Source organism: Salvia splendens, chromosome 7 (genome assembly GCF_004379255.2).
Source record: "Salvia splendens isolate huo1 chromosome 7, SspV2, whole genome shotgun sequence".
Lineage (NCBI taxonomy): Eukaryota > Viridiplantae > Streptophyta > Magnoliopsida > Lamiales > Lamiaceae > Salvia > Salvia splendens.
The window spans coordinates 277898-295328 of NC_056038.1; the positions used below are offsets into that span (position 1 = coordinate 277898).

Consider the following 17431-nt stretch of genomic DNA (forward strand, 5'->3'; position numbering starts at 1 on the left):
GTAAAGGTATGGTTTTTTATCATATTGCACGGTACGATACGGTATACGATATGACCATTTCGGCGCGGTATACCATACCGTTCCAACCCTAATTTTAATCACTCTCGCTCCATTGTAAACAAACTTTTGACTTGGAAATAGTGAAATATATCTGTCTTCGTATCATTGCTCGATTATCGTACTTTTTAAACATTGTTTTGATGTAAATTCAACTAGGAACATATGTGAACATACGAATATTGTTCACATATATGTGTAAATTAATAGGAATCAATATTTTACTTCATTTTGATACGTATTCAATAACTATCATTAGAATTTTGCCTATGTGGAATTCCAAAGAGATCTAATGTCGGCAATTGTTTTCAATTAAATATCTGCAACCACTTTTTAGTCAGCAAAAACCAAGTTGTATACATACAATAAAGTACAGAAATGCTGTGATTAGAAATTGGAGGGCAATTCATGATTCATTTTTTTTAAAATTACATTTAACCCTTAAAATAGACATTCATCAAATTTACTAAATCCCCATAAAACCTGGACCACGGCAATGACTGAAAGGGAAATATAGAGTTGAAATGTGCCACTTTACAATAATAATTGGAAATAAAGATTCCATTAGCGATTACTTTAACTAAATTTGTTTCAAAAAGAGAAAAGCCAAGTCTATATATAACAAGCAATTCTTTTATGATTCTTTATCGAGTGTTCTTATTGAAAGTGACAAAAAAGAATTTAGTAGGGGGTGCGATATATACCATGCACGATCGTCACATTCCAAGACTGACTTAACTATATTTAATACAAGTATATTGAAACTACATTATACAAAGAGCACATGCAACGACATATTAGATTGTTTTAGTTTAAGTTGGTGGAATGAGTGATTAGTAATTGAACAACGAATAATTATTATAAAGAAAAAAGACAATAATCTTTTCACGGGAAGTGAATAAACTGATAATAATATATATTAAAGTGATAAATTATTATTTTACCACCTAACTATATAAATTTCCAACATAGTATTAGTAGTCATTTTTATAAATTATACGTATATGGGGTCAGAGTAATATAAAAAAAATTAATAAAAAGAAAATCAAAATCACTCCAAAAATATGAATAAAGAAAACAAGATTCAGTACTAAATAAGTCCAAGTCAAAGTCCAAGTCCAAGAGAAACACTTCTCAAACAAAAAAGATGGAACCAAAACAAAGCATTCAAACAACTAATCAGGAAAGGAAAGACTAACAAAAATGCCAACTTTGCGTAATCCGTCCGCACGGTAGACTCAGGCCGCATAAGAGTATACAAAATTGGTGCCAAATATGGACCTTCCATAAAACATCATTTTTTAAAAATAATTATTAATAGAAAAAGAGAAGAAGTTAAAGTTGATAATTCTCCAAGAATGCCTAACCCCACTTGAAAAAAGAAGATGGGAAATAAAGTTCCATTATAAGAGGAAGATATCAACTCCCACTTCATGTCAATGGTTCACACAACAATAAACCACTTACCCCATCTCTCCAACAATCCAATACTGTGTGTGAATATGGTGTAAATAAATATTGGGAATGTTCACATGTCATTATTGTGGAATAACAATATTTATCAAAGGTTGATTGATTTGTATATGCCATATATGTAAAGAAAAGGTGTGCCTTCTCACTATAACAACTTGATGCATCATCTCCAAACGTTACTACGTATATCTAACATTAGATAAATTTATATAAAAGATTCTTATCTCATACTTAGTAAATAAAAAAATATAGATGCATATATACATGTATTTACAAATTAAGCAATCACTTATTATAAGCTAAAATAAGCATGAACACTATAATATGAAAATTAATAAACGAAAATAGTAATAGAGGTACAAGTTGGAAGCTCTGTTGATAGTCTATAGAATAATAAGTATTTTAAAGACATATAATTATTATTTTTTTATTCTTAAAAGTCTACACATATGGTATAGGAAAACAAAATATGTCCCACCATCAATATATGAAATGGAATCTCACATGGCCACCATATATAGGTGAGCCAAAATACACCAAAATAAGTGAGGCCAAAGCAAGAGAATCTCACTTCTTAAACTCCTTAGAATCTCAAACAAGGTATGGTGATTGATGATTCAGACACCTAATCATTCAAAAAGTATCAATCAATTGGAAGTGTATTTTACAGTAAGTTTTAACATCCCACTCTACCCCACCCCACCCCACCCCACAATATATAGCCTGTAACCCCATGTCATAGCTTAAGTCATGTTTGGTTTGGCCACTTTTTGGGGGTTTTTACTTTAATATTGCTCCCTACTTTTCAATGTTTGATCACATAAAATGCTTTAAAACATTACATCACATACAAAATAATAACCAGCCGAAGAAATATCAAAAGAACTATTTCATGAAACAATTTACCAAAAGAGTACCCATAAGTATCAAGAATCCAAAATTTACTTTGTATTGCCACAAGCCCACAAATGGCCAAGAATTACACCAAGGCTTCTACACATTTCTAACTTCCACCTTTTTTCTACTTTTGTATTGCCACAAATGGCCAAGAATTACAACAAGGCTTTTCTACACATTATACTCATTCTTGTAAATGAAGATGAGCAAGAATTCAACAATAAACCTTCCTATAATCCTGCCAAATTCATAAATTTCTTGATCTCATCATACAATACCAAAACAGCTGCAGCGCCTGTGCTCCTGAAAATATTTGACATGGCGCCGCGATAGAACGAGGCGAAGCCTTCGACCCTGTATATCGTCCTCCAGCAATCGAATGTCGTCGCGTACATCTGCCTCTCCGTGCCGGACTGCATCATCATCCGTCTCCGCACTGTGTCGAGCGGGTACGAAAGCATCCCGGCCGTCGTCGTCACGGCCTGGGCGGCAGCCCAGCGCTTCCACAGCACGGCATCCGAGCCGGACTCCTCGGCCATCATCTCTTTCACGGTGTCGAACCCGCCAAAGTAGAGGCCCCGGTGGACGATCATGCCATGTAGAGAGGCCGGGAGGCCCCTGTAGACGCCCCGGACTCCGTCTTTTCTATATACAGTGCTTAGGAAATGGCGGATACCTCTGAACTGGCGGGTCTCTGTTCTCCCGAGATCAGCAGCGAGGCACGTGTGGGCTATGTCGAGCGGATAGATGATGATCAGCGTCGTGCAGCCTGCTGCAGATCCAGCAAGGAAGTTGGCAGACGGCCCGGAAAGAAGACTGCCTTCTCGTGAGTTACCACGCAGAATGTTCCTATACAGATCCTATCATAAGATAACAGAAAAATAAAGTCAGCAATGAGACGTTTATCCTTAGAAACGATACACGAATAATGCTTTCGTTGGCCAGACTCGTTAGTTTCAACCATGTTCAGTGTAACATAACGAGACCAGACAATAGAATGAGAAATCTGGAAATTACTCAACAGAAATTAATGCAATGAGACCTGAAATTATGTAGACTTGGTAATCAAGACTCGATCATAATGTTCGTTCACAATGTTTTTCAGATCCCTTTACCACAATCCACCAAACAACAGAAGGAAGTCTATGATGGCATACTTTAAGTGGTTCAATTATAACCCATATGTCGATTCTCTAACTCCGAGAGAAGCTGATTCAAGTTGCTCAGCACATTATAGTTGGTTTTTACGGGTTTTGAGCCTAAACACGAGAAGCATATACTTGTAGCTGAGCAGTAGGCATGCAAAACATAGGAGTATTGATTAGTGAGTTGATACAATCAGTCCTGCCTTAAACTTACGAAAAGTTTTGGACATGAAATCACATGCCATCATATGACGATAAATCTTATAGCAAATGAGCAGCCTTGATCACCCTAATAATCATACTACAAGAAGCACCGAACAGTTAAGTTTCTCAAAATCCACCAGTTTACGATCAAAAGCTAAAACGACCAACCAACCGTTCACCTTTCCACAGACAGTTGCCAGATTAGGACAGAAAAATGCTCTCCCTTTCTCTCTCTCTATCTGAAAAAGCCTTCTATGAATAGCTCCCTTGCACACAATGCTCAGACGGGGAACGGGAAAATAAAGAAAAGGAAATCAACGTATTTCGAATGAAGTATAGAGAGCATTTCATTTTCACTGCTATAAATGTATTGAATAGCTAGTACTAAAAAACACCTAAAATCGCTGCAATGCCAACCATGCAGAAAGTACAACGTCTAGCCTATCGGCTGTACAATATTAACATTATGAAATTGGCTTATTGGAGTCACCAATTACCTAATGAGCTATGTGGTTCTAACCCGGTTCATTAGTTTTCTTAGCCTTCACAAGCACCTCAAAAAATACCTCACACGGGTAACCCCATATTCTAAGAAAACGGGTTCTAGTACATATCTACGGCCTGGCAATCCAAACTGTAAGCATACATTCTATCCATCAAGCTCATACATTTCCTACAAAAGACATGTTCAAGTATTCAACACATATCAAACAATGAACATTCCATCACCATGATCTCAACATCACAACCCCACAAAGTTCCTTCATCAATCCCTAATAAAAAAATTTGATTCCACACATCACAAAAATCCTAACACAAAACATTTCACAATTCACAACAGCCATTCATCAATTATTGAAAAACCAATCAAAACCAGATTAGAAATGCGTAAAAATATGAAAACTTTCCCTCCCGTCTGTGTTACCTTGAGAGAGAAATTGAGGGCAACAGAGGGATAGTATCTGATCACACTGCTGCCATTCCCTCTCCAGAGAGACAAAACCCCTTCCTCATTAACGGTGCGGGCAATGCAATCAACCATCCCTCTAAATCTCCGGTGGCGGCCACCGGCTAAGATCGCCGCATTACTCTCCTGCGTCTGCAGCAGCAGCTTCGCCCTCTCTATTGGTGCCACAATCGTGTGCACCACGCCCCCCATCAGCGCCCCCGCAGTCAGATCCCTGTGGAAACTGCTCAGACACGTCGGTGGCTCATAACCGCCGCCCTTCTCCACCATTATTCCCTCGAAGCAAGGAAAGATTCAATTTTTCCCACCGCGTTTATCGAAAGGGGACTGATTGCAACTTTTATTGCTTCCGGGAATCAAATTCTGAGCTGCGTTCTCGATTTTGGGGAAATCAAGCTAGCTCGCCAAATGGGCTTTCGTGATTCTGTTGCAATATTCGTTTTTTTTCTTCTTTTCTTGAAAACAAATTCAAGAAAAGTGATGGCTTTCTAATTCTCCTCTATTCTATTGGGTTTCCTTTTTTACATATATCCATTTATGGAAGAAGAAAACAACCTTTTTTCTTGTTTTTTGTTTTCCCTCTTTTCGATTTATATTGAAATTTAATTAAAATTTAGCAATTATAAAAAAATGGTAGTAGTACATCATAAAATTAAAAAAATAGTTGGAATATAATAATATATCGTTGACATTGTGAAATCTAACGAAGTTTTCTTTTTTTTTAATAGAAATATTGATATAGGGATGTATTCATTTTCTTTTTGTATCTTTTGTTTTATTGTTCTTTTTAATCTTAGTCCCACGATTTTGTCATCCGACGGTTAGATTGATGTCACGTGTCATTTAATAATACAGATTTTCAGTTGAATAATGCACATCGACTAATAATGCATCATTATAGTGTAATAAATAATGCAGATTTTCAGTTGAGTAATGCACACCGACTAATAATGCACTATTATAATGTAATAATGCACTATTATAGTATATACAAAGTTGGGGTATATTTGTCATTTTAATCATATGCAATAAATAAGGAACTTACCTATTTTAATTGTGCTTTAATTTTACATTAGAACCCCTCATGTTAATTAAGGGATGTATTATAATACTTTCAACAAAATATAATAAAAAATATTGTACTGAATTTTTTTACTAGTAAAAATATTTTATTTTCAGAAATTTACACAAATATTTTACATCATGGTTTTACAGTTTTAACAAAAAAAAATAGAGTATGATAAATGAGTTAAAAGAAAAAAGAATTAAATAAATATAGTAAAAATTTATAATTAAATTAATAATAATTAAATAAAAGTGAATTGAAAAAATGGATATAATAATATATTATATTATAAAATCATTTGAAGATTATTTTTGCTAGTATATTCATATTTTTCCACACTTTCCTTCAATAATTAACGCTTTTATTTATAAAAAAATTTCTTACAAACTTATTTTTTCGTAAACTCATTTAAATTATCATTTTATTCGAAAACTAATTTGTATATTTTTTTAAATTTGGTTCCCGTACTAATTATATTGTATTTTATTTCAATTTCTTCAACTATTTTAATATTTGTGTTTAATATAATTTGAAGCTTATGATTTCAAATGTTTTTGTATAGTTAATATATGGTTATTTGATACTATTGTCAAAATTACATGAATGAAATTCAATTATCTACTATATTTATATTTTTTGATTACATAATTATTAATAATACTACAATTGAAGAATGTGTCACGAGCATAGGTGACCGCCGAGTGCGACGACCTTCCATAATTGAATTATCTCTATTATGTTATCATTTGATGCACCATGAAATATACAAAATATTAATAAAAATAATTTTGTAATATGAGTTTAAAAAAATATAGGGGTTTATTATATGGAGTACTATTCACTATATCAATTTATCTAGTAGTCATACAATTAAAGGATATGCCACATCTTGGGTGTCACTCATCGGACCATCCCTATTATGAAAATGAAATTAATATTAAAATATTAATTAGTACGAGAACCATTTTTAAAAAATTTATAGTGTAATGCAATACGAAAATAATTATAAAACTAATATTAAAATATTTCAGTGAAATATTAAAATTATAGTGATTTATCATATAATTTCAACTTTTCATGATCTTATCAATTTGTGCAGCACGAGCTATATGTCACAGATTATATTATATGTATTGAGTCGAACAATCTCTCATCATCTCACCCCTATTATATTATTTATAATATTAAATATTATAGCAATGCTATATATCCACATAATATCATTCAATGACAATAATTTTTTAATTATACAAAATTTTTATTTTAAAATCTTAATAATGTATATTACACTATATATAGTAATAAATATGGTATACTAGCAAAATAATATTTATAAAATATTATTACAAAGAAATATATTAAAGAAATAAAAAAGTTTTTTTTTTGCAAACGAACTATTTTTCTCTTTTGAAATATCTACCAATATGTATATATTACTTGTGAAATTAAAAGTTAGAAATAAAAAAAAAATCAGCAGTTTTAAAAATATATATGGCATAATTCGAGAGAAATTTCAAATAAAAGATTATTTTGCCAATTTTTACTTTGTAGAAAAAGGAAACGATTTATTTATCATCATATTATTGTGATAGTTTAAATAAAACGAAAAAAAAAATTTATTCCGTTAATATACTATGAAGTATTGTTCTATCTAAAATTTGATTGTGAATATTTTCAAGAAGAAAATCAATTACATATTTTAAATAATATAAACAAGTAAGGAAAATTATAATAGTATAATTTTCCTCTTATAATTGTTAATAGGGTCAAATTAGTCATAGAAGTAGGTAATTAATGATGCTATCAATCAAAAATAATTTGATCTTATCCTATTAAAATTTGAAGGGCATTTGGTATATACAAATTTTGTTAATTTATCTTTATTCTTCAAAGAATAATTAACTTTTGTCAGATTATTAACATAGCTCTGTTACATAATCCGTATAATTGACACAGCACTAAGAGCATTATCAATGGATGTAATGAAAAAACAATCGCTTGAATGATGCCAAAGTCAGATGAAAATACGAGATTACGTTCATGTTCTCCTCTCAGCTAACGAGGGCTTTCTCCGCGTGTGAACTTGCACGAGTCGAGCTCTCGACATGCTCCAAGCCTCGAGCCTTGAAATCATGACACTCTTCGAGCCGTTGTTAAATGCGTGGACGTGGGAGTTGTTGTCAATTGCCAGTTTTGGATAAACTCTTGAAGTGATGCAGCTCTTCCCTTTCCCGCCAAAACTCTCCACTATGGAATGGTCTACCTACATAACCATATTTATGTCACGTGTATAACGATGATGTTATAAAATACGAGCTATGTATTCATAAGCTCGAGAAAGTGAATTGGCTCGATGGACTTGTGGCCTAGCCTAAACTAGCTTGTATTTAGGCAAGTTTAGACCGTGCTTTCTAGTAGCCCAAAAAAACCCGAACGAACCCAAACCAGCCCGAATATATAACATTGGCACAAAGGGCTCTAGGAGGGAATAGAGAAGAACCCCAACATGTAAACTAAAAAACAGCAAAACTATCAATTGTTTCAAATCCAATACTATAGAGAGTGATTATCAGACAACATACCAGAGTCCTTAGGGAGATTTCTTGATCAAGATCTACATCAAGAAACGACCCGAAAATCGCCTCTTTCACCCGAGTCTGCAGTGAAGGAAATATTGTAAAAAAAACATCAATATTTTTATTGCGGTTCATGAAACAGGAAACTACTCATGTACCTGCTCTGATCACTGCACATGAGAACAGCGTGCTTCTCGTTTTGCCTAAAAACCTGAAAAAACACAGCAGTTTGCTCAGTCAAGTTGTCCGAGGCCAAGACTAGCAACCCAAAGGGCCCAAACACTCCCTCCACTGATGCATTCTTTTGTCTGCAGAGCATCTGTGGATCGAGCAAGACTTCCACTCCGATGGTGTTATGCGAACACGGAACAAGACTTCTACATCAGCCTATGCCATGGATCACAGACAACAAATTGTGCCTCTTACACCCGTATCTTCTTGTGTTATGCGATGAAATTAAACACGCATGTAGTTGTACCTGTGAAGCTGTGATGCCTCCAATCTCCAACACACTCCCACTCCCACTCTCAATCTCCTTGTTCTCTAATGCTACTTTTTCGCCACCAAGCTCTTCAACTTCTTCTATAGGCCATTGTATCAACTGTTTCTGATCTTCATCAAGCAAAACACTTCTTGGAAATTACTGCAAAGAGACAGAGAAACACTCTTGAGAGATGCCCTTTTCAAGATTTCAAGCTTCATTACATGTGTAAAAAACACTATTTACCATTAAACCAGACCACCCTCTCTCAACATCACCAGCCTCACTATCAGCCTCAGTCACCCACCCCCACAACACCCTTCGTTTCCTGGCATCATCGTAGAACGTCTTTGAAGCATAGAACACACCATAATCGTACCTCAGCTGTACTACATCGTCCCCCAACAACGCCAAACTCGTCCGTTTCAGCATCATAACTCCCTAGCACATAGTAGTCATGATCATTGAAGCTCGCCTTCAACACGTATCTACCATCATCACCAACAGGATAGAAATCAGGACACTCCCACATTGCTGTTTTATTCGACTCTTGGAGAGGCCTACTAGCCCTCTCCCACTTCACAAAATCACGACTTCGCGCACCCATGGCCTCCAACCTGGCTCCCCACGAGTACATGCCAAGAGCCATCCGGACCCTGCCATGCCGTGGTGGGATCCCTAAAAAAGTCCGGATCGATGCTTTCAACCGGAAGCATCAAAGGGTTATGTGAAGACTTCAGCCATTCTCTCAAAAGGGGGTCAGACAAATCTTTAGGCATTGCAAGATTTTGAACTTGTTGCCCTAAAAAGTCACTGCCTGTGTAAAGAATCACGGGCTTGCTTTCCCCTGCAAGAAGAGTGGCTGAACCGGACCAGCAGCCATTGATGTCATACTTCTCTGTCGGATTGAGGGCAGGCTCGAGATGGTTGTAAGAAACCGAATGCCCCCATGAAATGTTTCCCCATATAGCTGCATATGGATTGTATTGATAGAACAAGTGGTAGACTCCATTGTAGAGCATAGGTCCTGTTGTGTAGTGAAACGCGGGATGTAAAACGAACCATAGCCATAACGAGCTAACACCAAAAAATAGAGTTACCGTGTCTTCAAATTAGGTCTCTATGCTAAGAGAGTTTGATGAATTTATACACAAGAAGTCAAGATAGACATTAGATGAAACCTAAGAACGAAGACGACAGTAGCAACAGAAATACGAGATGCAACATGAACATTAGCCAAAGAGTTGTTCAAGATGGCCTTTATAACTTTAAAAAAGACTCAACTAGTTGTCTGAATCAGGCCTCTTAGTTCATTTGGGAATTACACTTTCATACAAAATATATTTCAATTTGTAACTAAGAAAAACTGCAAAATATATATAACTTTGTAGAAACTATTCTTTGGATCAATATGACCTAAAAACTAAATCTTTTGAAAAAAATTCGAAATTCATAAAGGCTGTACCAATAGTGTTATAGGAACATGGGCTATCAACAGAAATATTGCATCAACATAAACAATATGAAGTAAAGATTGAAAACATAAAATTCAATAAAAACTTTATCATTTGGATCTTTACAGCTCGAAGTCAAAGAATCACCCCACCACAAAAAAACAATATTAGGATTACAATGGCAATAAAAAGTGAGTACATTAGTAAAACTATGATATTGATTTTTCACCATTCATCCAATTTTTAGGTGGTTGGAAATGGAATGCTGTTCTGTATGGCTGTTCATCTTGGTCAATGCTTCTAACTCCAACTCCATAACCAATCAAACTGAGCTGTAAAAACAGCATCTTTATCACTTACTTCTTCATGTTTTTTTTCTTTTCACAGAAAAGGGATCGATATATGTAGATTATTTGGGATTAATTCAGTGGAAACAGATACTGATGTATGATGATTTGTAGCATTTTTGTGTGTGTATGAATAGTCCAACTTTCAGAAATTAAATATACTTGACTGCCGCGTGTTGTTTAGTTTTATTGAATGCATTTATGAGAGAATCATAACGTCTTCACTGAATTTCAGCCTCATAGTAGTAATTTGTTTCTAACATATGTGTCGATATCGAGGAGATAATACCAAATTTGGGACAAAAGGATTTGAATACTTTATAAAATTGAGTACTAGATGCCCATAACTCAGTATTATACACTCCTATAATACCTATAAAATAAAATGACTTGGCAACCTCATCTTTATTGGTTGGCTACAAATTGGAATTTATCAACGGTTATTTACACATAAACTTATAATTGTATAAATTTAGAAAGAGTTTGATAGTATATTTGAAAAAAGATCCACTATATCACCAAGTCACATTTTATAATTTTTTATTTATACATAAATTAATTGGAGTATTGCAGATTAAATTAACGCATATATAGCTAGGAAAAGAAAAACATATTACATATACACTACTTCTTCGAATTTAAGTGCACATATATGTTATATAATCATGGTATATGAGTTAAAAAAAATCATAGTATATGAGTTTTTTAGCTCAATCTAATCGAATTAACCTAATTATCATGCACAGTATCCTTGTAATTGTAGGAGGCTAAAAAATCGTTTCACTCCCCATACATTTATGAGGACAAAATTGAAGATAAGCCAAATGTGAAAGAGGTTCTGCCATGCAAAAATAAAAATTCCCATAATAACCACATTATTTTGATCCACTGAATCTCAATCCTCTCCCACTCATTCCCTTCCATACAATTTATCAATCAAGCACTCAAGCTGCACTTTTTTTTAAACACAAAAGATTAGATTATTTTACCAGAATCCATTGGGCTCTGCACAACACAGACTACGTCGTTTTCCTCAAGGTGGTGCCACGTCATCATCCACCCACCACCAGATTGAGAGAGAGTGTGTGTCAGAGTAGTAGATCTCAACTACCATTTCCATTTCCAGTAACAGTAAAAAAAATGATATCTTTTTAGTGAGAGAAGCAGAAGCTCACATCCTTACCTTATTACACAGGCTAAAACTCTCCTTTTTCAGCTTGGATTGAATCTCCCTCTTTCTTCTCCCCCTCTCTCTCTAGAAATGGAGCGCGCGAGGAAGCTAGCTAACAGAGCCATCCTCCGCCGCCTCGTCTCCGAATCGAAGCAGCAGCCATTGCACAAATCCTCGCGCTACATCTCCTCCCTCTCCCCCAGCGTCGTCCCCGGTGGCGCCAATGCCTCCGCCGTCAACCACCGCTTCTATTCTCGGAACCTCTCCCAATTCATCGGCACCCGCTCCATCTCCGTCGAGGCTCTCAAGCCCAGCGACACCTTCCCCCGCCGCCACAACTCCGCCACGCCGGAGGACCAGTCCAAAATGGCGGAATTCGTCGGATTCGAAACCCTAGATTCCCTGATTGACGCCACCGTCCCCAAATCCATCCGCGCCGAAGTCATGAAGTTGTCGATCTTCGACGAGGGCTTGACAGAGGCTCAGATGATCGAGCACATGAAGGATTTAGCTTCCAAAAACAAAATCTTCAAATCCTTCATTGGAATGGGTTATTACAACACGTTTGTGCCTCCTGTGATTTTGAGAAACATCATGGAGAATCCAGCTTGGTACACTCAATACACCCCTTACCAAGCTGAGATCTCACAGGGGAGGCTTGAGTCATTGCTGAATTACCAAACCATGATCACTGACCTCACCGCCTTGCCCATGTCCAATGCCTCCCTCCTCGATGAAGGGACTGCCGCTGCTGAGGCAATGGCCATGTGCAACAACATCTCCAAGGGGAAGAAGAAGACCTTTGTCATCGCTAGCAATTGTCACCCTCAGACAATCGATATTTGCCAGACTAGGGCTGATGGATTCGATCTCAAGGTCGTTGTTTCCGATGTTAAGGACATTGATTACAGCTCCGGTGATGTCTGTGGCGTGCTGGTGCAGTATCCCGGGACGGAGGGGGAGGTTCTGGACTACGGGGAGTTCATCAAGAACGCTCACGCGAGTGGTGTGAAGGTTGTCATGGCTTCTGATTTGCTGGCCCTGACAATGCTGAAGCCGCCCGGTGAGTTGGGGGCTGATATTGTGGTGGGGTCGGCTCAGAGGTTTGGGGTTCCGATGGGGTATGGAGGGCCCCATGCTGCGTTCTTGGCTACCTCGCAGGAGTATAAGAGGATGATGCCAGGGAGGATTATTGGTGTCAGTGTTGATTCCTCGGGGAAGCCTGCTCTTCGGATGGCTATGCAGACGAGGGAGCAGCATATCCGCCGTGACAAGGCTACTAGCAACATCTGCACTGCTCAAGTGAGTGTGCTTTTTGGTGAATTGAATCTCATTTGTTTGTGTTTGGAATCTGTTTTGTGAAATCATGATGCAGGCTTGCAGCAGTTAGTTGAGTGGTAGTGAGGTGGTGGTATTAATAGGAATGTGAGGAACTAAGCTAATACACTTTGGCTTTATTTTGGTATTGAATTCAATCTTAGTATGTAATTTGTCTTGAATCTGATAGGAAATATGGCAGTGTATGTGTATAAAAACACTTTGTTTGGGTTTTGTTATGAAGAAATATGGTTCTGTTATGTTGTAGGCTTTGCTGGCTAACATGGTCCAATCTTAGTATTCTGAGTATGTTTTTGAATCAAATATGAAAAACTATGCTCGGATTTTTTGATGATGAAAATATGGATATGTTATGATTGTAGGCTTTGCTGGCCAACATGGCTGCTATGTATGCTGTCTACCATGGACCGGAAGGCCTTAAGATTATCGCCCAACGGGTGCATGGTCTGGCTGGAACATTTGCTGCTGGGTTGAAAAAACTCGGGACAGTAGAAGTTCAGAGCCTTCCGTTCTTTGACACAGTGAAGGTCAAATGCGGAGATGCAAAGGCGATTGCTGATGCTGCTTACAAGCATGAAATTAATTTGAGGGTTGTCGACAATAACACTGTAAGCGCGGCCTGTCTAAGTTTTTTTGTCGTATATTGTGACAGATGGTGAGTAACCATATACCTTTTGTCTCTCAGATAACTGTTGCTTTTGATGAAACAACTACATTGGAAGATGTGGACAAGTTGTTTGCCGTCTTTGCATCTGGCAAGCCTGTAAGTACAAGTGTATATCTTTCGAGACGTGTTTTGTAGCCTCTCGTTTTTTTTTTAATTATAACTTGAGGGTTTGTGTTTCATCAGGTGTCATTCACTGCTGCATCTATTGCATCAGAGGTTGAGAACTTGATCCCTTCAGGACTTGTGAGGCAGAGCCCGTTTCTAACGAACCAAATTTTCAACTCGTATGGACATTTTACTGAAATATCTGCGGTTTGAGCTTGTCTTTATAAGGTTAGATGTAACTATTTCTATACCGGTTGGTGTAGGTACCACACGGAGCATGAGCTTCTTAGATACATCTACAAACTTCAGTCAAAGGATCTCTCGTTGTGCCACAGCATGATTCCATTGGGATCTTGCACGATGAAATTGAATGCAACGACAGAAATGATGCCGGTAACATGGCCTGCCTTCACGGAGATTCATCCTTTTGCCCCCACGGAACAGGCTGCTGGTTACCAGGTATTCGTAAAATACATAAGCTCGTTGTTAGAAAGTTCTAAGGATTCCTCTAAACTATTGTTTCTTCTCACAGGAAATGTTCAAGAATTTGGGTGACCTGTTGTGCACGATCACTGGTTTTGATTCATTCTCTCTACAACCCAATGCCGGTGCAGCTGGAGAATATGCTGGGCTGATGGTTATTAGAGCTTATCACAGGGTAATAATATAGTGATAGTACTACTTTTTATTTGTAATTATAATGTAGAAAATTAATTAAAATTGCTCTTAGTTAAATCTGCTATACTTGGAAAATGAGAGTTGAAAATTTCCTTTGCTTTGAGTTATCACGTCACAACCCACCATTAGTAATGCCGGTTTCTGGTTAACTTATAATTTAGTCGAGAGGAGACCACCACCGTGATGTATGCATCATTCCAGTTTCCGCACATGGAACGAACCCTGCAAGTGCAGCTATGTGTGGGATGAAAATCGTGGCTGTTGGAACTGATTCCAAGGGAAACATCAACATTGCAGAGTTAAGGAAGGCTGCTGAGGCGAACAAGAACAACTTAGCTGCTCTTATGGTAAGGATTGTCTTGTTGCTCTTCTTTAAATTTGCAATTGATTCAAGTGTTAATAAACCCTGCTGAATGCCAGGTCACGTATCCTTCGACTCATGGAGTCTACGAGGAAGGCATTGACGAGATCTGCAAAATAATCCACGACAATGGTGGACAAGTTTACATGGATGGAGCCAACATGAACGCTCAGGTATATTTATATTGATAACACAGAAGGTTTGCACATTACTCGTTCTTTGCTTCTGATGATCGGTCTTTTGTGCCTACAGGTTGGTTTGACTAGTCCGGGCTTCATTGGTGCCGATGTTTGCCATCTCAATCTCCACAAAACGTTCTGTATTCCCCATGGTGGAGGCGGACCTGGTATGGGGCCTATTGGGGTGAAGAAACACCTTGCACCGTTCCTACCTTCACATCCAGTGGTATGTAGAAATACTATTGCAGTGAAATATGCATTGATATGTGTATGTGTGTGTGTGAATGTAGTTGTGGCTGATTCTGTATCGGTTTTCCTTTTTGTGCTGCAGATAGCCACCGGAGGCCTACCAGCACCCGAGCAATCTCAACCACTTGGGGCTATCGCTGCTGCGCCATGGGGCTCGGCTCTCATTTTACCTATATCCTACACCTACATTGCCATGATGGGATCGAAGGGACTAACTGACGCATCAAAGATTGCTATCTTGAACGCAAACTACATGGCCAAGCGTTTGGAGGTCCCGTTTCTTCACTCTACTTTCTTTCCGGTTTCATGCTTGTTATCTCAATCACACGATCGTCCCCAAAGAAATTTATGCCATTGCTCTGATGTTTTGCTTCTTGATCAACAGAAGGATTTCCCCGTTCTCTTCCGTGGAGTCAATGGAACGTGCGCCCACGAGTTCATCATCGATTTAAGAGGCTTCAAGGTTCGTGTCTTGAACACTAATAATGCCATTCACGCGCTGTGCGCCATTTATCACTTCCTTATACTGCAAGTGGTGGTTGCTGCAGCACACTGCTGGGATCGAGCCAGAGGATGTTGCCAAACGTCTGATGGACTACGGATTCCATGCTCCCACAATGTCTTGGCCAGTTCCGGGCACGCTCATGATTGAACCAACTGAGAGTGAGAGCAAGGTAACACAAAGCAAGCTGACTACAACAACGTAGACCTACAGTTCCTTCCAACAAACAAGAATCTGTTCTAACCTCCCCCTTGTTGTTTGCAGGCTGAGCTAGACAGGTTCTGCGACGCTCTCATCTCTATCAGGGAAGAGATCTCATTGATCGAAAAAGGAAAAGCCGACATCAACAACAATGTGCTCAAGGTACGCCTTCTTAGCCTTCACAGCTTTGATGTGTTTTTTGTTTACTTGCTTTCAAACATGACCGATCACAATGATGCGATTTCAGAGCGCACCTCACCCGCCCTCGTTGCTCATGGCTGACGCCTGGACTAAGCCTTACTCACGAGAATACGCAGCCTTCCCCGCTCCATGGCTCAAGAATGCCAAGTTCTGGCCAACCACAGGTGAGATGTTTATAATCTTGTACACAACTTCCATCAAAACACACTCTTTTGGTCGGTTCGACCCAAAAAACCCGGTGCACGGTTTAACCGGTTCAGTCGAACAAAATCCAGATGCTCACCCCCAAGTCAAAACGAAACTTCCCTAACATAGTTGTACCCCATTTCTCTACTTTGCCTTGCCTTACTAAACTTGGGAGACTCTTCGTATCTCAGGGCGCGTCGACAACGTCTATGGGGACCGGAACCTCATCTGCACCCTCCTCCCAGTGTCACAGATGGCGGAGGAGGCGGCTGCCGCTTCTGCTTAAGGCTGCAAGGTTCCTTTTAAAAGAACGCAATTTCACTACAAACACTTCTTTATGTTCTTGTACATAAACAATATTTATGTTCAAGTTGTCACTGTTTTCATACATTCTTCTATTTCCATTGTTGCTTATCATTGCAACTCTGTCTCTAGATGTAATTACAACTTCTTTTTTTAATTCTGCAGTTACATACTTAAAATAACTTCCTTCCTGTAGGAAAATAAACAAATATTTTTAGGATGTAAATAATTTTAGATTTTTCTATTAAAACTTCAAGAAATTTGTTTGTGTGACTCAAGTATGTGATACAATGAAATGGTAGGTAAGGGTAGATATGAAATTTATAATGTCAAATATGTAGTGGTTGTTTGGATGATTTTATTTTGCAATTGGATTCGTATTCTATTATTGTGGTTGAACTATTTCATTTTAAGAGTTTTATATATTTAATGTCTAAATTATCATTATTTAACAAAAATGTCATGAAATATTGCCTATTGATAATACAAGATATAAAGTACTTCATTCGTCCACGAAAAATAGAGCACATTGTGAATGAAACTAGTTTTAATGTGAAATTGGTAAAATAAAAGAGAAATAGTGTTAGTGGAATATGAGGTCCATATTATTAGTAGTAGTGTTT

The 17431-nt window shown here is 37.6% G+C and overlaps 2 protein-coding genes and 1 pseudogene across 2 annotated transcripts; 1 reads left to right on the forward strand and 2 right to left on the reverse strand.

The window, feature by feature from the left end:
- Window positions 1-2454: 2454 nt before the first annotated feature.
- On the reverse strand, window positions 2455-5225 carry LOC121811341 (probable ADP,ATP carrier protein At5g56450). Its single transcript, XM_042212179.1, has 2 exons — window positions 4702-5225; window positions 2455-3287 (listed from the first exon to the last, which is right to left on the reverse strand). Exons 1-2 carry the CDS (start codon window positions 5011-5013, stop codon window positions 2658-2660), a joined length of 942 nt encoding a protein of 313 aa, XP_042068113.1. The 5' UTR covers window positions 5014-5225; the 3' UTR covers window positions 2455-2657.
- Window positions 5226-7847: 2622 nt separating this feature from the next.
- LOC121741624 lies at window positions 7848-10667 on the reverse strand (annotated as a pseudogene).
- Window positions 10668-11683: 1016 nt separating this feature from the next.
- On the forward strand, window positions 11684-16965 carry LOC121742170 (glycine dehydrogenase (decarboxylating), mitochondrial). Its single transcript, XM_042135226.1, has 15 exons — window positions 11684-13140; window positions 13539-13784; window positions 13862-13939; window positions 14027-14127; window positions 14212-14407; window positions 14481-14606; window positions 14788-14973; window positions 15047-15160; window positions 15240-15392; window positions 15498-15686; window positions 15801-15878; window positions 15964-16089; window positions 16182-16280; window positions 16366-16483; window positions 16697-16965. Exons 1-15 carry the CDS (start codon window positions 11929-11931, stop codon window positions 16789-16791), a joined length of 3117 nt encoding a protein of 1038 aa, XP_041991160.1. The 5' UTR covers window positions 11684-11928; the 3' UTR covers window positions 16792-16965.
- Window positions 16966-17431: the final 466 nt, after the last annotated feature.

Coding starts and splice junctions, on each gene's coding strand:
- LOC121811341 (XM_042212179.1), bottom strand. CDS start 5,013: ATGGTGGAGAAGGGCGGCGGTTATGAGCCACCGACGTGTCTGAGCAGT. Junction 3,288..4,701: donor CCCTCAATTTCTCTCTCAAG/GTAACACAGACG, acceptor ATCTTATGATAG/GATCTGTATAGGAACATTCT.
- LOC121742170 (XM_042135226.1), top strand. CDS start 11,929: ATGGAGCGCGCGAGGAAGCTAGCTAACAGAGCCATCCTCCGCCGCCTC. Junction 13,940..14,026: donor TCTTTGCATCTGGCAAGCCT/GTAAGTACAAGT, acceptor GTGTTTCATCAG/GTGTCATTCACTGCTGCATC. Junction 14,607..14,787: donor TTATTAGAGCTTATCACAGG/GTAATAATATAG, acceptor CTTATAATTTAG/TCGAGAGGAGACCACCACCG.